Source organism: Mesoplodon densirostris, chromosome X, assembly GCF_025265405.1.
Source record: "Mesoplodon densirostris isolate mMesDen1 chromosome X, mMesDen1 primary haplotype, whole genome shotgun sequence".
Taxonomy (NCBI): domain Eukaryota; kingdom Metazoa; phylum Chordata; class Mammalia; order Artiodactyla; family Ziphiidae; genus Mesoplodon; species Mesoplodon densirostris.
The window spans coordinates 119,858,111-119,877,172 of NC_082681.1; the positions used below are offsets into that span (position 1 = coordinate 119,858,111).

Below are 19,062 nucleotides of genomic sequence, written 5' to 3' on the forward strand. Positions count from 1 at the left end.
TTTCTACTGATCTTGTGAGTTAGTCACCAAAGATTTATGGCATTTAGACCTTTGAAATCACAGACACTCCAATCCCCCAGCGTAATCAGAAAGGCTAATTTAGTTTGTTCACAGCTAGTAAGTGCCAGAATGGGGTCAGGACACAAAATCTTTTTAACTCTCAAATTGCTGCTCTTTCTATTACATTACTCAGCCTCACTTGACTCAACAACTAAAATGAATACTCTTTGAGAGTGAGGATTGTACACTCAGAGTCAATCTGAATATGAAAGTATTTTACAATGTATAATGTTTTCAGCAAATGTCATATTAGCAAAAACATTCGTAATATACCAGCTTACATACTGTCTATCCAAATCACAAAGACACACGAAAAAGACACAGTGAAAACAGATTATTTTGATTTTTTTATGTGTGGTTACATTCCCATTAGTATATACACTTTTTTTTTGTCCCATAAAAGACAAACATCTTCTAACTCCATCATATTCTATCTGGATGTCTTCATTCCTGCACAAGACATCAGTTGTGGAGAACTTAATTTACAGTTAAAAAATTTATAAAGCAATAAAGCACCAAACTGCCAAAACCTGAAGATAATCTAATACGACACTCAAGAAATCAATGCCTATTTCAGTAATAGAGTTAGCATGCTTCTTTAGATTGACCACAAAGACAGTGAAGGGGGCCAAAATAGAAGGGTCACATTATCTTTCAAAATAAAGAAGGATCCTAATGCTTTCTATCATAAAACTCAGTATTAGAATTCATGTTTTAATGAGACTGACCATAATTTGTATGTTCAAATGCTACAGTTACAACCAAAATGTCAACCATACAAAAACATTCAGTTTGCAATGGCCCAAGATCACAGCTTTAAGAGAAGAGTCTATAATTGGCAAAGCTGCCATTTCACAGCTTCAGGGACCAACATAAGATTATTTTTATAAAGTAATTAGACCGCCACTGTTTTCCAGAAATCTCTAAAGATAAAATATTAATATGATGACTTTTATTTTATTATGGGGCATGCTGCTGCCCTAGTACTTACATCTGCAAGGTTTTGGGAAGATTAGAAGAGGGAAACTATGCTTACATAAATGATATGATATAGATGGTGGGGCAAAGTCTAAAATGACCTTTTAATTTTCTCCTCCAGGCTCTTCTCTTAACCTAACTGTTGGTTCTATGCGGTTTTAGCCATTTCTAGTCTAGAAAGCGGAGAAAGGAACAATAATCTCAGCCCAAATGGAGCTTAGGAGTAAAGAACGCATACACTTAAAGGAAGGAAAAAAGTACACACAAAATTTTCATGAAATAAAACAAATAGTTAATAAGCCAAATGAAGCCTAATTCATGATCAAACCTAAATAAGTAATGAAAAAAAATAGCTTGGAGAGAAAAGAGAGGAGGGAGAAGAAAGAGCATTCATGAAAATACCCTGTAAACTGTAAAGTACTATATATATAAGATAGTGTTAACACTAAAATAATAAAATAGGCATTTACTTTATTTATTCCTCTCATTATCTTTATAAAAATGATGAGGGTAAAATGCTAGCACAAAGCAAGTGCCATATACAAGATCACACTGTTGGTTAATGTAAAAGGTGTATTTGAGTTCAGTACAATCTGATTTAAACAATGTGACTTTAATGATCAATGCCTGGCCTGGGATTTCCATGAGCTTATCAAAGCTGACAAGTGTTCGCAGTTCACCAGCGAGAGCAGCAGAGCTGTGACAAGCAGAATAAGTCTGCTAAAGCACAAGGTCTGAAATGGCTTCTCAGGAATGCTTCTCTCTCCAGATTCAAAGATTGTAGTGAAAGGTGGGAGTAAGGGGAAAGTAGGGTACAGAACTGAAGAGAACTCCAGATTCCCTGCATCTGATTTCCTGTATAAAACAAGGATCTGTGCAGAGCAAAACCAGATGGGCTCCAGCACGCCAGGGAACGCGTAATCAGCGACAAAGCGTGACTGAGAGGGAAATATCAAATCAAGAGAGGTGAAATATATTCCTCTTTATCATCAGGTGACAAACACTCAGATATATAGTACATTGATATCTGCATTTCCTTCTGTCCTTTATGGTCACACTCTGCCATCTGTTCCATTATATTTAATGGCAAATTCCAAGGAAACCCAAGCTTCCCAGTCTCCTTTTATTCATTCTCACGTTTCATATTAATAGACATCTCTGTCTACCACTGAAACCAACCAACCCTCTTTTCTACCAAGCTTTTTGGTCCTCAGAGTCTACTACTTTCTCATAAACAACTCTCTCCAATTTTAAAGATAAAAAAGCTGAACAGGAAATGTAACCTATGGAATGTCCAAGTTTCTTTAGACTATTTCACTATGTAGAGAATAAAACTATCCATTCAAGGCCATCAGGATTATAAACATAATAAATATTTACTTTTATAATGAAAAATTATAAAAGTAACATAAACTAACTGAAGAAACGTGGGAGGACATTTGAAATGAACAAACAAAAAAAATCAGCTATCATCTTACCAAATAAACACAGTAAATATTAATATAGAATATTTTCTTTTTCAATTTTCAATGGTAATTTATTCTGTGTTTATAATGCTTTGAATCTGGTTTTTACTTAACATTATCATTTAGAATGTTTCCATTAATACTGTCACAAAATATTTTTGGTATATTCATAAATTTATTTATGGATAATTTATTCATAAATCATATATTCACTAATACAACTTCAAATAGCATGAATATTTAATCCTGTGAATGCACCATAGTTTACTGAAGCATTAACCTATTATTGCCTATTTTTCATTATTACATATAATTCAGCTATAAACTCTTTCTACAGAAAACGTTATTGCGTTTTAGAATTTATTTTTAGACTAGATTCCCAAGATAGTATAGGAATATGGACTCTGGGGCCAGACCAACTGTGTCACTTGGCAAAAGTCATCTAACCTCTTTATGCTTCTGTTTCCTCATCTGTAAAATGGAGATGATAGTAATAGTACCTACCTCATAAGGTTGTTATGAGGACCAAATGAGTTAGTTTATACCGAGCATTTAAAATAGTGCCTAAGGCATATGTTAAACACTACATAAATGTTAGTACAGTATTAATGTTTTTGAGCCTTGAAATTGACTAAAACTTAAAAAGGTTTTATGAACGTACATGCCTAGCAATATGCTGTGTCCATTCTAATTTCATCAGATTCGCACCAGCATTTCAATATTTTTAGTGTGTGTTAGTGTGTGTGTATTTGTATTTATGAATCGATAGGTGAAAATTTGTATTTCATTAGTTTTACAGGAAATCCTTGTTTTCTGAGGATAACTGGAAAGTAATGGTAGTCTTCGTGGTTTAATTTAGAAATACAGAGCTTGTCTCTTTAAAAAATATATAAATTCAATGATATTTGCATTATATTTTTGATTTATCACTAAAAACCCTCATTTAAAAAATAGTAGTTAGAACTCATATACTTGTTTATTCCTCTCCATCTGTTATAGACTCAAAGTTTGTATCCCCCCCCGCCAAATTCATATGCTGAAACCTAATCCCCAGTGTGATGGTATCTGCAAGTGGAGCCTTTGAGAGGTAATTGGGTCATGAGTTTGGAGCCTTCTTGAATGGGATTAGAGTTGTTATAAAAGAAACCCCACAGAGCTCCCCTTGCATCTTCCACCATGTGAAGACCCTCTATGAATCAGGGGACAGGCCCTCACTAGACACCAAATCTACTGGTGCCCTGATCTTGGATGGCCTAGCCTCCAGAAGAGTGAAAAATGTTTGTTGTTTAAGCCACCCAGTCTATTGTATTTTTGTTAAAGCAGCAGGAACGAACTAACCATCTCATCTGGTTTTGTTGTTCACCTTCAGGCTTTTGCTACCACAACCTTCCTATCCCGGAATTCAACTTTTGTTTCATTTATTTGGTAAACATATTCAAGTATACTTTTCAAAATGGTCCTTTAGTGATCTTGCTGATCTAAAAATATCTTTTTATTGCTTTCACTTATGAATGATAATTTAGTTAGATATAAACAGTTTTGCTTCAAAGGCTTATGGATTTTGTTCCATTGTCTTCTGGCAGTTAGGGTTTCAGAGTAAATATGTGAATACACTCTAAAATTTGTTTCTTTGAAGTCAAAACCTCACATCTCTCTCTTGCCACTGGTTGAATGAATGTAAAGTTGCTTCTTGCCATAGAAATTGTAAAATGTTACAGAAAATATCTTGAAATTGTTCTTTTTTTAAATTGTATAGTTGATTTACAATGATGTTAGTTTCAGGTGTACAGCAAAGTGATTCAGCTATACACACATTTATATCTATTTTTTTTCAGATTCTTTTCCCTTATAGGTTATTACAAAATATTGAGTATAGTTCCCTGTGCTATACAGGAGGTCCTTGTTGGTTATCTATTTTATATACAGTAGTGTGTATATGTTAATCCCAAACTCCTAATTTATCCTTCCCCCCACCTTTCCCCTTTGGTAACCGTAAGTTTGTTTTCTATGTCTGTGGTTCTATTTCTGTTTTGTATATAAGTTCATTTGTGTTGAAGCTGTTATCTTTCCAACACATTTTCTGACTTTGTTGAGTAATCCAAATTTCCCTATTTTTTTTCTAAATTATTCTATTATATCTTTGTTTCCTATTACTTTCTTTCTTAGAAGCTAACAATTAATTGAGGGTGGGTTAACCATAATCTATACTCTATAGCTATTATCTTCTCTCATTTTTTGTCTTTTCATTAATTTACTAAATATCTGAGCATCATTAAAGTTTATCTTGTGTCTCACCATTTCAATTTTCTTCAATATCCAGTCTGCTTTTTGCTGCTTTCAGCATGGTTTAATTTCTTTTTCCATGTTCTGAGTTTTAGAGACTGTTTTCTTAGCCCATATCATGCTCAGTCTATAGTGGCCTTACCTTCTTTATAGTATGGTATTCTATTTTAATAAAACAATGTTCTTTTAGTTCTTACTGAGAACATTAAATAGATGTTCTTAATAAACTTACTTCATGGGGAAAGATTTTCTTCTAATATATGAGAGGATATTTCCTCTTCTCGTTCCCATTCTTTTTCTTTACTCATCTTTAAATAGAGATCTATGTCAGGAAAAGACACACCTCACAACTTTCCTGAGCTATTTCAGTTTGCCCAGGTATTGAAGAACACTCTGATGCCTGTATTGCCTCTGGAATTCCTAGGATAGAGCAGGTTTTCATAAGTGATAAGTTCTGCTTCCTCTTGACAAGTGCCTCCCTTACCCTCCAGACAAAATAAAGATATTGGGTCTGGTCTGAGGTGGTTTATGTTCTAGTGCATATCTCAAGCTACTGTAATCTCTACTAGGTTATATGAGTACACATACTCACCTTACATATTAAGAACAAAGTCTCTTACAAATATTGAATCATTATGTTGTATACCTGGAACTAACATAATTTTATCTCAGTAAATTTTTTTTAATTGTTAAAATTTACCTTAAAAAGAGCAAAAGCTCAAAAAATGTTAAATCACTTGACTAAGGTCACTGAGATAGAAAGTGATAGAACTAGGATTCAGACACAGATTTTTAAACTCCAAGTGATTTCTTCTATATTACAAGAAACCCAGAAAGAGACTTTTCTGAAAATTTCATTTTAAAGAAAGTATTCCATTGTAAAGTTAACTATGCTTCAAAAATAAATAGATAAATAAATAAAGTGTCCCAGCATTACATACCAAGTGGAATACTATACTATTTTATTATTTTTTAAAAATAATTCTTGGGCTTCCCTGGTGGCGCAGTGGTTGAGAGTCCGCCTGCCGATGCAGGGGACACGGGTTCGTGCCCGGGTCTGGGAGGATCCCACATGCCGCGGAGCGGCTGGGCCCGTGAGCCATGGCCGCTGAGCCTGCGCGTCCGGAGCCTGTGCTCCGCAACGGGAGAGGCCACAGCAGTGAGAGGCCCGCGTAACGCCAAAAAAAAAAAAAAAAAAAAAAAAAAAAAAAAAATAATAATTCTTACTGTGAGAAAAGTAATACACAAGTATACAACCTTCTAGTGAAAGCTGGGCCATCCTTGCATAAAAAGGCCAGGAAGGGCAGTGGAATAATAACATGAAAATACAAGAGCTTTCTGAGCTGAATTGATTGGTTAATGCCATCCACTGTCTCAATCATTATCAGACAAGATCTTTAAATTCTCACTAGCTGAAATGCAAAATTGCCGAAGTAAATATATTGCTTTTATTTCTAAACTTCTTCAATGTTATTTATGTTGTCTCTCATCTCTAACAGAGGTGAAGTTATTAGGGCAGATGAGCATCAACCAAGAAATGGATTAACAAAGAAAAGCAGCAGCAAGGGCTTCCCTGGGGGCGCAGTGGTTAAGAATCTGCCTGCCAATGCAGGGGACACGGGTTCAAGCCCTGGTCCAGGAAGATCCCACATGCTGCGGAGCAACTAAGCCTGTGCGCCACTACTGAGCCCGTGCTCTAGGGCCTGCGAGCCACAACTACTGAGCCCACATGCCACAACTACTGAAGCCCGTGCGCCCAGAGCCCGTGCTCCGCAACAAGAGAAGCCACCGCAATGAGAAGCCCATGCACCTTGACGAAGAGTAGCCCCTGCTCGTCACAACTAGAGAAAGCCCGTGTGCAGCAATGAAGACCCAATGCAGCCAAAAGTAAATAAATACAATAAATAAATTTATTAAAAAAAGAAAACCAGCAAACTTCATTAAGAAGAAAGAAGATGCCTTTCTACAAAGTATAATGTACTCATACTCAGTATTTCTAGTAATAAAATAAAATACATGCAAAGTCATGAATTGATTCAATAAATAAGGCCAAGTTAAAATTTAGAAGGTTGGTGAACACAGAATCAGAGTAAAGGCAGTTTGATTATTTTATGAAGTACTTCATCCAAATGACAACAGAGGTAAATTATCTCTGTTATACAACCAAATACTTTTCTCTGATCTCTTTTTGTCACAGGTCAAGAGTGAAAAATTCTTATTTCAAATTTCCTTTTCTCTAGATTCTTTATTTTATTGCATTTAAACCTTGCTACATACTACAATCTTAAAGTACTGTGTCATATTTTTTCTACTAAGTTACAATAGAATGGTTATAACTAATATAACCTGTTATGTTTTGACTTTTTTGTACTTTTCCTATAAAATACACAGGGCTCACTTTTTTATAGGCTGTAGCTTTTTACTTAATAGCTAGTTAAACAAAGGAATACATATTTTGTAATGAAGGTGAAAATAAATCCAAGTATACTTACCACATGAAGAATTTTATTCTCTGTTTCATATACAGTACAATCCTAAAAATAAGAAACATATACATTAATTTTAAAAAATCAAGCATTCCTTTTAACTAATATATTCACACTGGTTAGCTCTGATGGTCAGTTACAGGGATATTTTAATTTTTGCTTAACTGTGTTTTCTAATTTTACTAATTTTAAACACACATAATAAAGGACAATATACATTGAATAGATATAAAAACAAATATTGGAAAAATTACTATAATCATTTCCTGTCTAAACTTTTACATGTGATAAATGTATTTTGTTGAAATATTTCCAACATTTCAAATACTGATTTATTATAGATTGGAACGTTAAGAAAAACACTAGTACTTATTTCAATAGTCATATCAAAAATCTCAAAAATACTTTATTGCAATATATTAAATACACTTTTATTATGCACTTAAAATTGATATATGCTACTAATGAATATCAAGTTTATAGTTCTTGCCTAAATTTGAGTTCCTGAAATTACAAAAAAATTATTTTTAAAAATTCACCATTGTCTTTTTATCTGCAATTGCTAGACTTACAATAAGCAGTAATATAGCAAAATGATCTTTGCTTAGAAACTTCGTGTTTCTATGGTTCAGTTTACTCAAGGAATTTATAAAATGGGCACGATATTATAAGTAAACCAATAAGGATGTGTGAGAATCAAATGAGGAAATGAAATAAATGGCTTAGCACTATCTGGCATACAGTAAATGATAAATACATTTTAAGTATGAATTATTGTTGCTCTGTATCATTTAAAAATTTTAAATTAATTACTTTTATGTTAAAATATAAAGTTAACTAATTATTATTTGGCTATCTAACTTTGAAAAAAATATCCATATTCCACAATACTGCATATTTCGAGGAATGAGAATCCATGTCATTTTTACCCCTGAATTTAATTTTGACACAAAGGAATCTTACTCAACATAGCTTTTGGTAATGCCACTTCACCACAATACCTTGTCAGAAGAAGTACATATTCTTATTGGGCCAAAATTTTTCAAGTTAAATTTGGCCTAATTCATTTCACAAACTAATAGAAATACTTAAGGATTGGGCCTTGCCATTCTGTGCCAGAGGAGAAGTTTGTTACAAACACCATCATATCTGTGTCTATATACTCATATAAAGTCAACTCTTAATAATTAACTATGAATTATGTGTACAGAGGAGCCAAGGTGTAGATAAAACACTTATATTTGGAAAGTGCATTTGTACTTACATCTGAATTTGGAAGAGTCCAATTTTACAGAATTAACTTCAAACACAATTACACTGGGAAGAGACGATTTGGGAAAAGCTGGGAAGTTGCCCAGTTTCCCCATGCTGCCTCTACAGCTAGCTTCAGCTGTAATGGATGCAAGTTTCATTAATTACCTACCTTCCTAGAATCAGAGGATATGATTAAATGTTCAAACTCCAAAGGGATTCTTCTCAAGGAAGAAGGTAAATATGATCTAAATGAATATTCTGCTAGTGATAGAATAATCACACAGAGTAACTATTTCAAGTCTCCTTAAAATATACTCTACTTGTACCTCCCTAGTATGATATAAGAAAAAGAACTGTTAACCAAAATCTTATACTATTTTCAGTAATCATATTGTTGGTAGTAGTGTTGTTATTCTGTTATTGTTTTGTTGAAACTGTTGTGTGTGTTTTATAGGATGAAGCAGTTGAACAGTTATATGACAGTATCATTCTATCACTCTTGGTGACATTGGTAAGTAATTTTAGCATGGGAGAAAGCAGATACATATATAAGCAGTTAAGTAAAAACCTTAGAGTCTCTTGATGTATTATGTATGTATGTATGTATGTATGATTCTCTTAGCTCTGTCCACTGAAAAAGCATAGAAACAATGACCAATTTAGTAATAAATGAATTCCCCACAATTGGTGGTCTTCAAATACCATTTCCCAAGCCTTCTTGAAAAATGGCTAATACCAGATCTGGGATAGGAACTATACAAGAGGAGCATGGATTATATTGTGACACAAGATAGAAAGAAGCTATTAAAGACTATGAATATTGTGTCAGTAGGACTCAGAAGCCAACATGAAGAGATTCTCACTGGCCAGAGATGGAGCAATTTGAGCATCTAAAAGGATAACTGTAATGGATGGAAACAGTAAATATTACTAAATATTAAGTATATTAATATGTTTGAAGCTAAATTTTAAATATACTAAATGTATCTAAATATATTTAGTAACAGTTTAATAATATTGAATATATTAAACCAATTGGATAATGTATAATAAATGTACTTTTCCTCTTGATTCAGCAAATATTAATCACCTGTGTTAAGGATGTAAGGATGAATAAAACATGGCTTAGAGAAGTGCAGTTTAAGGAGATAGGCATTCACACAAATAAGTTAAAATATGTAGAATTCTACAGTCTCCATGCAGTTTTAAGTTTCAATAACTTTAGAAGTATAAATGCCATGAAGTTACACAAATCAACATATGAAAGGTCAATTATTTAAAATTTAAAAATATTAATATATTTCTTATTAAAATTCAACAAAACCACTGTGTTGGGCTATACATTGTGCAAGTCAAATTTCAAACTTTGTAAAAACTTTCATCAGCTGTTCCTCCTCAGTGAATAAAAGGATTACATTTGTGATCCTGGCCTTAATATTATTCAAAGAAATGAAGTACTGATGCATACTTGACAATTTTGAGATGACCCCACAAAATAAAGTCTAAGGGAGCTACATCAGGTGACTAAGGTGGCCGAGTATTTCCATGGGTCTAAAAAACTGTCACACACAAATATTAAAATTAAAAACTTACCATTTGAAATAAAACTAAATGATTGTAAAAGAAATGGAAATAGGGCCTCCCTGGTGGCGCAAGTGGTTGAGAGTCCACCTGCCGATGCAGGGGATGCGGGTTCGTGCCCCGGTCTGGGAGGATCCCATGTGCCGCGGAGCGGCTGGGCCCGGGAGCCATGGCTGCTGAGCCTGCGCGTCCGGAGCCTGCGCTCCGCAACGGGGGAGGCCACAACAGTGAGAGGCCCGCATACCGCAAAAAAAAAAAAAAAAAAAAAAAAAAGAAATGGAAATAATTAAAATTCAAATGATGTTTGTACCATATTTATATATGTGAAGTTATTAAAGCTTAAATATGCACTAAGACTTGGGACACCAATAATTACTATAATAAAGGCAGGATCATGGGGCTGGGGAAGCAGAGGAGGAAACAACTTTAACTTTGCCTTAAAAAAAATCAGGACAGGTGGCTTTTAATTGGGTCTTAGAAAAAGTAGGTCTTTTAGGCAAAGAAAATAAAGGCATTACTGCAAAAGCAATGAAAGTACACCCAAACACAGTTAAGCTACTGCAGTGATTTTTCAGATTTTACTTCTGTATACATGTGAGAATCACTTGGGCAGTGGGTTAAAATGCTGATCCCCAGGTCCATCCCCAGAAATAGAGATTCAGTAGATCCAGAGTACGGGTCCTCAAGATGATTTTGATAAAGATAATATTTTGAGAAACATGTATTCTATTTTATAGGATGTCATGTGATAGAAGAATACCAAACCAAATCAAACCAAAAATGATCAAATATATAGAATCCATAAAACAGTAAACTGCTTTAAAAAACAGTATCTGCTAGCTCACTCTAAACAGTTCTCAGCTTCTCAGAGCTTTGTGATTTTGTTACACGTTCCCCCAATTTATTGATTGGTTTTTCTTTTTTCCTGCTAGTAAACTTATTTCTCTTTAAATAGCTTACTACTTTGAATACTGCCTTCTACTTGTCTGTATCTCTACCTTCTTTCAGCCAGAATGCCTCTTCATTATTGAAAACCAAAGGCTTTCACAAAGGTTGAGACACAGCAAAAACAAAACAATAAAGCAGAACAACACAAAAAGCACATATTAACCTGCTGCTTTATATTAGGGAGAAGAATAGAAACTAAATGACTATGTGCTATTTAGTTAAGCTATAATTTCTTGGAGTTCATTTTATCATGCTAAATATTTATACAGCCTTAGGTACTTTGAGGGAGTCATCTTATCAGTAAGTTATTTTATTTCCATCAAATTGTGATTTTAAAGTATTTGCTTCTGAAGTGTTGGTTTTGTTACAACTTAGGGCCAAATCTTTTCCCAAAAGGTCATACCCCAAGTTTTAAAAATAAAATCGCACTGCATATGGAGAAATCTCCATTTTATGAACTTATTCATACTATGGAAAGGTACACCTCTGACGTTCTAGTTATTTTTAGGTTAGGATTAAATTTAGATTTTTAAAATTGGATTTAGAGCTATGCCACCATATACTCCCAGGAATTTTCTTCAGTAGCTCATGCTGTCTTTTACTGTACATGCAAAATAACACTTGCATTTATTTCTTCTTTATCCTTTTTACATATAATGCTTATACAAACCATGTGATGCACATTTAAATGCCCTAAATTCCTAATATGACAATATTCATAAAAAAGAGGAGTGTTTCTTCAATTTTGATCCCTTTTTTTCTTAGCAAAATAAGATCATCCACACAGGATCATAATCAGTTACCCTTTCTGTGAAACAATGATCCAGTTGCTATACTGAGCAGAATACATAAAAAAATTCCATCATATATTTTACCATAAATGTTGAATACTTTGTCACCTGGGGATTAGGATGCTCAGTACAAGTAATATTTCTCATCAACCGTGTATTATAGATAGTCACAAGAACAGTACATAAGTTATTAATATTGAATACATAAAGAGAGAGTGAAGAGAAATAGTGTATGTCTCTAATGTTATATACTATTCCATGGAACTTTATAACTATAAATGCTATAAATTTTCATCTGTATCTTTTTAGAACATATATTATAGTACATTTATACAAATAATATAAAAAATATTGCTTTGCTTACAAGTAATATTTAAATAATCCATCTATGCAATCCTTTGATAATGGTACTTGCATAATGAATACTTCACATATTCTATTATTAACGTATCAAAATTTCTTCATATGCTGCTTCAGTGATTAATTCATGTAATGAGTTAGTGTTATACTCTTATTCATTCATTCATTCACTCAAGTCACAATACCATTCACCAAAAAGGTTTTTTTTTTTTTTGGCATCTTCTAAATGCAATTCACTGTCAGGGACTATTGGGTGATCAAAGATAAATTAAACTTGGTCCTTGGCCATTATTTCATTATTTAGTAGAGAAGTAGGTGAAACTATTCAAATAATAATACAAGTTAAACAAGATAAATGCTAACAGAAGATCCCCCAAAAAAGGAGATAAATCCTTACTTGTTAACTCTGGAATGACCTTCTGGAGGAGATGATATTTTAGCTGGCCTTAAATAGCTTTTAAATCTGGAAATTGGGGGTTCATGAGGAAAGATCGTTCCAAATTATGTGAACACACTGAACAAAGGCACAATCAGGAGTAAGCAAAGCAATTTGGCTGGAGTGTAAGGTATGTGGGGTGAGTGCAGTGAGAAAGAAAGCTTAGAAAAAAATGTCATATTGTGGAGAGCTACTAATGATAGGCTGGAGGAATTTTGTTGTTTTAAAGGGAATAAAAGCTTTATTTTTGTATAACAATCTATTTTGAAGACCCATTCTATTAGGGTAGCAAAGACTTAACTCAGTCGATTGACAACTTCTTGTGACTTTCATTTGGGCGAGGTTGAAGTCAGGGTAGCTTACCTAGTGCCATGGTTGGTGTTAAACAACAATGTGAATGATAAACGTGTGTGTATGTGTTTGTGTGTGTGTGTGTGTGTGTGTGTGTGTGCTGGGGGGATACAGGGGTGAGGTGGGGTGGCGTGGGAGCAGAGTTCAAACTCTCTGGTCTAGCTTAACAACTCAAATAGACATCTCTTGCTCCTTTTCTCATAGTTCCTTTCCTCTTGTTCCTTTCCTTTAGTTACAGGAGTAACTTTGGTGCCAGGTCTCAGATGGAAGAGACCTGGAAAGTTGTGTACCTTTCTAGACATACCAAGCAGACATTTCAACTCTAGGGAGGATGAATAAGTATGCTCTTTACTCTGCTATAAGGGAGTGCTCACAGATGTGTGAGTATGGGAAGTATGTGATCAAACATGTTTTATGAAAATGATGAGGAAGAAGGCATGGATTCGGAAGGGAGAAAAGCTGGAGGCAGGGAGGTCAGTCGGAATACTTTTTCAATAGAAAACGTGATATGTAATTAGGACTTGAACTGAGGTTATGATGGTGGAAGGGGAGATGAGAAGAGGTGGATGACATACATGTAGCCAGGAATGAGTGAACTGGGCAACTGATTCATTAGATACAGAGAATAATGGGGAGAGGAAAGTTAAACATTACCCCAGGCCTAATGGATGAATAACACTGTAGAGATGATAGGAGGAGAGAATTTAGGGAGAATAAAATAATTCTATTTTGGGCATATAAAATTAGAAGTTGCTGAGAGGACGTATACAAAGCTGTCCAGCAAGTAGCTGAAAAAGCTGAAGTGGATCTAGAACACAACCAGATCTGGGAAATATTTACATTAAAGAGACAATTAAAGGTACAAGAAAAACAAACAACAATGAATTCATCAAAAAAGAATATGTGTAGTGAGAAGATAGCTAAGGACAAGATCAGACAATGCTTATGTTTAAGAGCCAGATGGAGGAAGAGTTAGTTGTGTGGCCAGGAGTAAATGGAGAAAGTGGTGTCACAGAGACATATCTAATACAACTTATAGTGATAATAGAGTTATAATAATATATTCTATGTCTGTGCTATCTAATTCAATAGTCATTAGACATGTGTGGCTATTAAGCACTTGAAATGTGGCTAGTGCAAATGAGGAACTGAATTTATAATTTTACTTAATTTTAATTAAATTTACATTTCAACTGCTACATGCAGGGAATTCCCAGGCAGTACAGTGGTTAGGACTCCGCACTTTCACTGCCGTGGCCCAGGTTCAATCCCTGGTCGGGGAACTAAGACCCCGCAAGATGTGAGGTGCGGCCAAAAACCCCCCAAAAATTGCCACATGCAGCTAGTGGTTACCATGTTAGACAGCAGTGCAGGTCTAGAGAAATATACTATAGTCCATCCAACAGTTGGAGAAGCCATTTACCAAGAAACAAATAACAGTAAAAGCAATATCTGGGAAGAAAACATAAAGGGATTTAATTCCCAGTCATTAACCAGATCCTTCAGTTTTTTTTTTTCCTTCAGCAAAGGGCAGATTCCAGTCTACTATGACATCGACAGTAGCCACACAGTACAATGACCCCAATTCTCTCTGTAAGGTAATATATGGAAAAGCATGAAAATGAATCCAAAGTACCCATCACATAGCTTTGTGGGCACAGAGAAAGCAGTGCCAGTGATAAAAGATTTGCAATGGATGAAAGATAAAAGTCCAAACTAAATTAAGATTCATCAGAGACAGAAAGCTGACTGAGTGTCCCGAGTGCAAAGAAGAATGGCCACGGTGAATAGACGGGCATCGACATCCTTCCTGAACGTGTTATCAAAACACCATAGTTTAATTCTAATTTCAGATAAATGTTCTTGGCAAACAAGGCAGAGGTACAATAACCCCACAACTACCTCCTTGGCAATCCCTTCACCATTGTGACTGACTCAATGACCACATACTTGTTTGTCTTTCTGATGTTATTTTGGAATAAGAAGAATGTTCATGAAGGATGGTATCTGTTGAAATTTAAAAATGACCAGTTTTTAAAAGAATTGGCTAAGATTTTCATTAGGTTAAATAAGGTTACAAGTTGTAATATAAAAAGTGCCATTAACAAAGAATGGGAGGAGAATGTGTGGGTGGGCACGACCTTAGAGGCCATCTTAGTCTTTCTGTTGGTGAACATAACCATATTCTTCTGCATCTTGGATCATATTCCTCTTCAAAATTCTGCTCCAGTTCTCCCCCAGGAGGTCATCTAAAATTAAACCCCATTTGACTCTAATCACTCTTGCCTTCCAATTGACAATGAAAGACTAATGTTCCAACAGTTGAATGGGTGTGGAAATGAATCTTTTAGCATATAGAGACTTGGGGGTACAAGCAGAAGTGAGTCTGATTGTTTTTTTCAGCATCTAAATGGCTCTCCAACAAATCCAAAAACCACTGAGGCTTTTCAAGATTGAACTGTCAAAAGGCATAAAAAGTAAAAATGTCAAGTCAATGTACCATTGACTAGAAAACTCATTAGAGTGAGATTGTGATCCTGTAACTTTAATAGCTTTGTTTTGACAACCTGAAGGGGCAGTGAATGAGCTAATTCCCATTATGAACCAAGCTTGTTTATTCTGCATGTCTTGAGTCAAGACCTAAATGATTTTGAATGGCCAATCAGATAACTACTAACTGTACATATTTTATGTTTCCAACAGTAATCTATTTGTTAGTCTTAGTCTTTCCCATTAGATTGTCAATATTTTCAAAGAAGGAATCTTATATTCAACTGCACTGTCTCTTTAATTTCTCAAGGTGCTCTGTACACTCTATAAATAAAATGTGAATTTATCAGTTATGATTATTTTCTTCCATTGATTCTCTATTTTCATATTCCACAGTAAATATTTAACACTGGTTTTATAGGTTAGGTGTAAAAAAATGAAACTTTTAAAGCCATATTTTTAAAACAAAACTAACTGCTATACAAACCAGTAGAGTACACTTAGTCTCTTCATACTCCTATTTTGTACAAAAATAGAGTTTCACAGTTTTAAAATAACTTTAAACATGAGTTTGGTTTTAAACTTTAATCTGCATGGTCTCAGCAGATATTTTCAACAAAAATAATTGGGCCTTTCTCAGCATGAAGATTCATATTATGCAAAAGATATCAAGAATTTTATATTCATTCAATGAAGCTAAAATTTCTTTGTAAGTCTCTCTAGCTTCCACATGTTCAAGTTACTTACTGTAATGACCATCTAATATATCACAATGAAAAGAATATCTATAGGGTCTAAAATTGGGAGACAATTTTTCCCTTGTGACAAATTCAGCTAAAGAGTTCAAGCAAAGATAAATACCACACCCCATTACAAATAAACATATAAATTAAACATTAATTCTTCAATTCAAGATCATACACTTGGCTGCCAGAAAATAAATGAAAGTTATAGTATATGTGAAACAAATTCTAAGTATTAGTTTAAAAAATTCCTTAAGCTCATGTATCTTTGTCCTTTTTATCTACTTAGAATGCACTTTCTTGGACAAAATGAAACCATTTCTTTTCAGTAACTGTGTCCAACATATGAAAAAGTGCCACTTACCTGGGCACTCAATAAATATTTATAGATCACTGATGATGATAAGATATTTAAGTCCTAGCAAATACTAAATTGTCCGAGTAATACTACTAGCTCAAATCTAGGCTTAACGTGGTACACCTTCAAAATAGATATTACACAGAATCAGTATCCATTTAGTGTTTCCTAGTCATAACACTGAGTGATTATAAGGCAGAATTTTATGCTTTGAAAGATTCGAGAAGTCTCCCCCTCCCACCAAACCTACCACCCCATATTCCAGTAGATTATACTTAAAATACCAAGAGACACACACATGCATACAAACACACTATTGAGGGAAAAGAAGAAATTCTTCAAATTCAACCTTTACCAAGCTGTTTTCTTGATATTTAAAATTTCAGCACCTAATTTTATTGGCTCTTTCCTTATATTCAAATAAACATTGTTGTCCTTAAAATTCTAGTATGGAATTGTTTAGAGATTCGTTACTGTAGCAGATTTGTATTATGATTTCTAAATATATACTTTCTTTTTTTAAGGGAAAAATAAACTTCCTGGAGCCACTGATGTTGGCCATGGATCTATGACTTACTTTGTTCAACAAAATGTGAGCCAAAGTGCTATGTCTTATTTCCATGCAGAAACTTTAAGAACCAGTACATAGTTCACCATGCTCTCTTTTCCCTCTGCCAGCGGTGTTCAAGAAGTGGCTACTCTGAGCTTTGAAGTGAAGAGGATGTGGAAAACAGCTATAGCAACCCAGGATGGACATGGAACATGAGCACTGGACATGAGTATTATTAAAAGCCACTAACATTTTCAGGTTGTTAGTACAGCATAATCTAGCTTACTTTGACTGATACAATCCTCCATAAAAGAAAAGAGGGAAAAATAGAACACTCAAGCAAATGAAGACCTAACCAACGCAGAGTTTAATGCAATAACTATTCTATGAATTTTACATACTGTACCTCTTCATTTCAGGAAATATGAGGTGCTATATCACTCCTCACACAATGTAATTCACAATTAACCTCAGATTACATTCTGCTACCTTCATGCAAATCTAGTCTTTTCCCATCTTGTATTTTAGAGAATTTTTGCCTCATTTTTTAAAGTTTGATTCATGCTCACTTGTCCTAATTACTTAATTCTGACTAGTTCTTCAACCTGCCACTATCAATTACAATTTCAATCCATTATTTCACTTGTGTTAGGGCCTAATTTAATCTGAATTACCTATCTGATGTTGGTGGTTATTCTGACCCAACTCAAGAGGCCTGGGTTATTAAAAACTACTTTGGCAGCAGGGCAAAATGCCTCAGAAAATCAGTGCCTATAACTATTAGCTCTATATTTTCTTTGATTTGCTGCGTTCATCTTATGTAAGTATGAAAATCTATGTCATAGATTTTGTGTAATGATTCAATGATATAATCCATGTAAGGCATAATATGATTCATAATAAATGCTAAAAATGTTGTTATTATTCCTTCCTGTTTTAGTAACTCTAGTTCCTGCCTCTGTCTGTTGACACCACATTAGTTTCTAGCACTGGTTCTCCCCTTATTACAAATGCACAATGACCATTTTTGTTAATAATTTATATCTGATGTTTCAAAGGACAAGTCTAGGGCTTCCCTGGTGGCGCAGTGGTTGAGAGTCCGCCTGCCGATGCAGGGGACATGGGTTCGTGCCCCGGTCCGGGAAGATCCCACATGCCACGGAGCAGCTGGGCCCGTGAGCCATGGCCGCCGAGCCTGCGCGTCTGGAGCCTGTGCTCCGCAACGGGAGAGGCCACAACAGTGAGAGGCCCGCATACCGCAAAAAAAAAAAAAAAAAAAAAAAAAAAAAACAAAGGACAAGTCTAATCCCTTTGGATATGCATGTACAGCACAGATAGACTATGAATTGATAACTACAGTTGTAAATTCAAAACTTTAACTAGTGTCTTTTATAAAAGTGTGGGCTCTGGGCTGATATCACCTATCAATAGCTGAACCTCCTGATCCATAGTTCTCAGTCATTCATACCGTGCTGTGGTGAAGCCCAGGGAATATGCATGTTTAGCAAGCTTCCCTGGGTGAATCATGGTCCATGGACCAACCATTGGTAAACACTGTTCTTGATCACATACATTTTCTTCCCACCTCACGTTCATCTCATACTAAACCAGTAAAGTGTGGCTATAACACAGTGGTTATCAACTTTGGCTCCACATTAGAATCAACTGAGGTATCATTTAAAAAATACTGATTACAACCCCACCACAGAGAGTCTAATTTAATAGGTCTTGGATGGGACCCAGATATCAGTGTTTTTAAATAAAGAGTTCTTTACTTGATTCTAAGATGAGGCCAAACTTGAGAAACAATGAGCAAGAAGTATTACAAACCATGTCAAAGCACCTGGAACTAAGTCCTCGCCATGTCACTAACTGACTATGTCACTGTCCCTCTCTAAAATTCCATTTACTCATTTACAAAGTTGGG

At 34.7% G+C, this 19,062-nt stretch overlaps 1 protein-coding gene across 4 annotated transcripts in view; it reads right to left on the reverse strand.

Annotated features, from left to right (window-relative positions):
- CNKSR2 (connector enhancer of kinase suppressor of Ras 2) overlaps positions 1-19,062 on the reverse strand; it is a 257,184-nt gene that overhangs the window by 150,845 nt on the left and 87,277 nt on the right. For all 4 annotated transcript variants that reach the window (XM_060086861.1, XM_060086860.1, XM_060086858.1 and 1 more), the window contains exon 5: positions 7,280-7,321. In XM_060086861.1, coding sequence (XP_059942844.1) covers positions 7,280-7,321 — 42 coding nt within the window. The remainder of the gene's footprint in view (positions 1-7,279; positions 7,322-19,062) is intronic.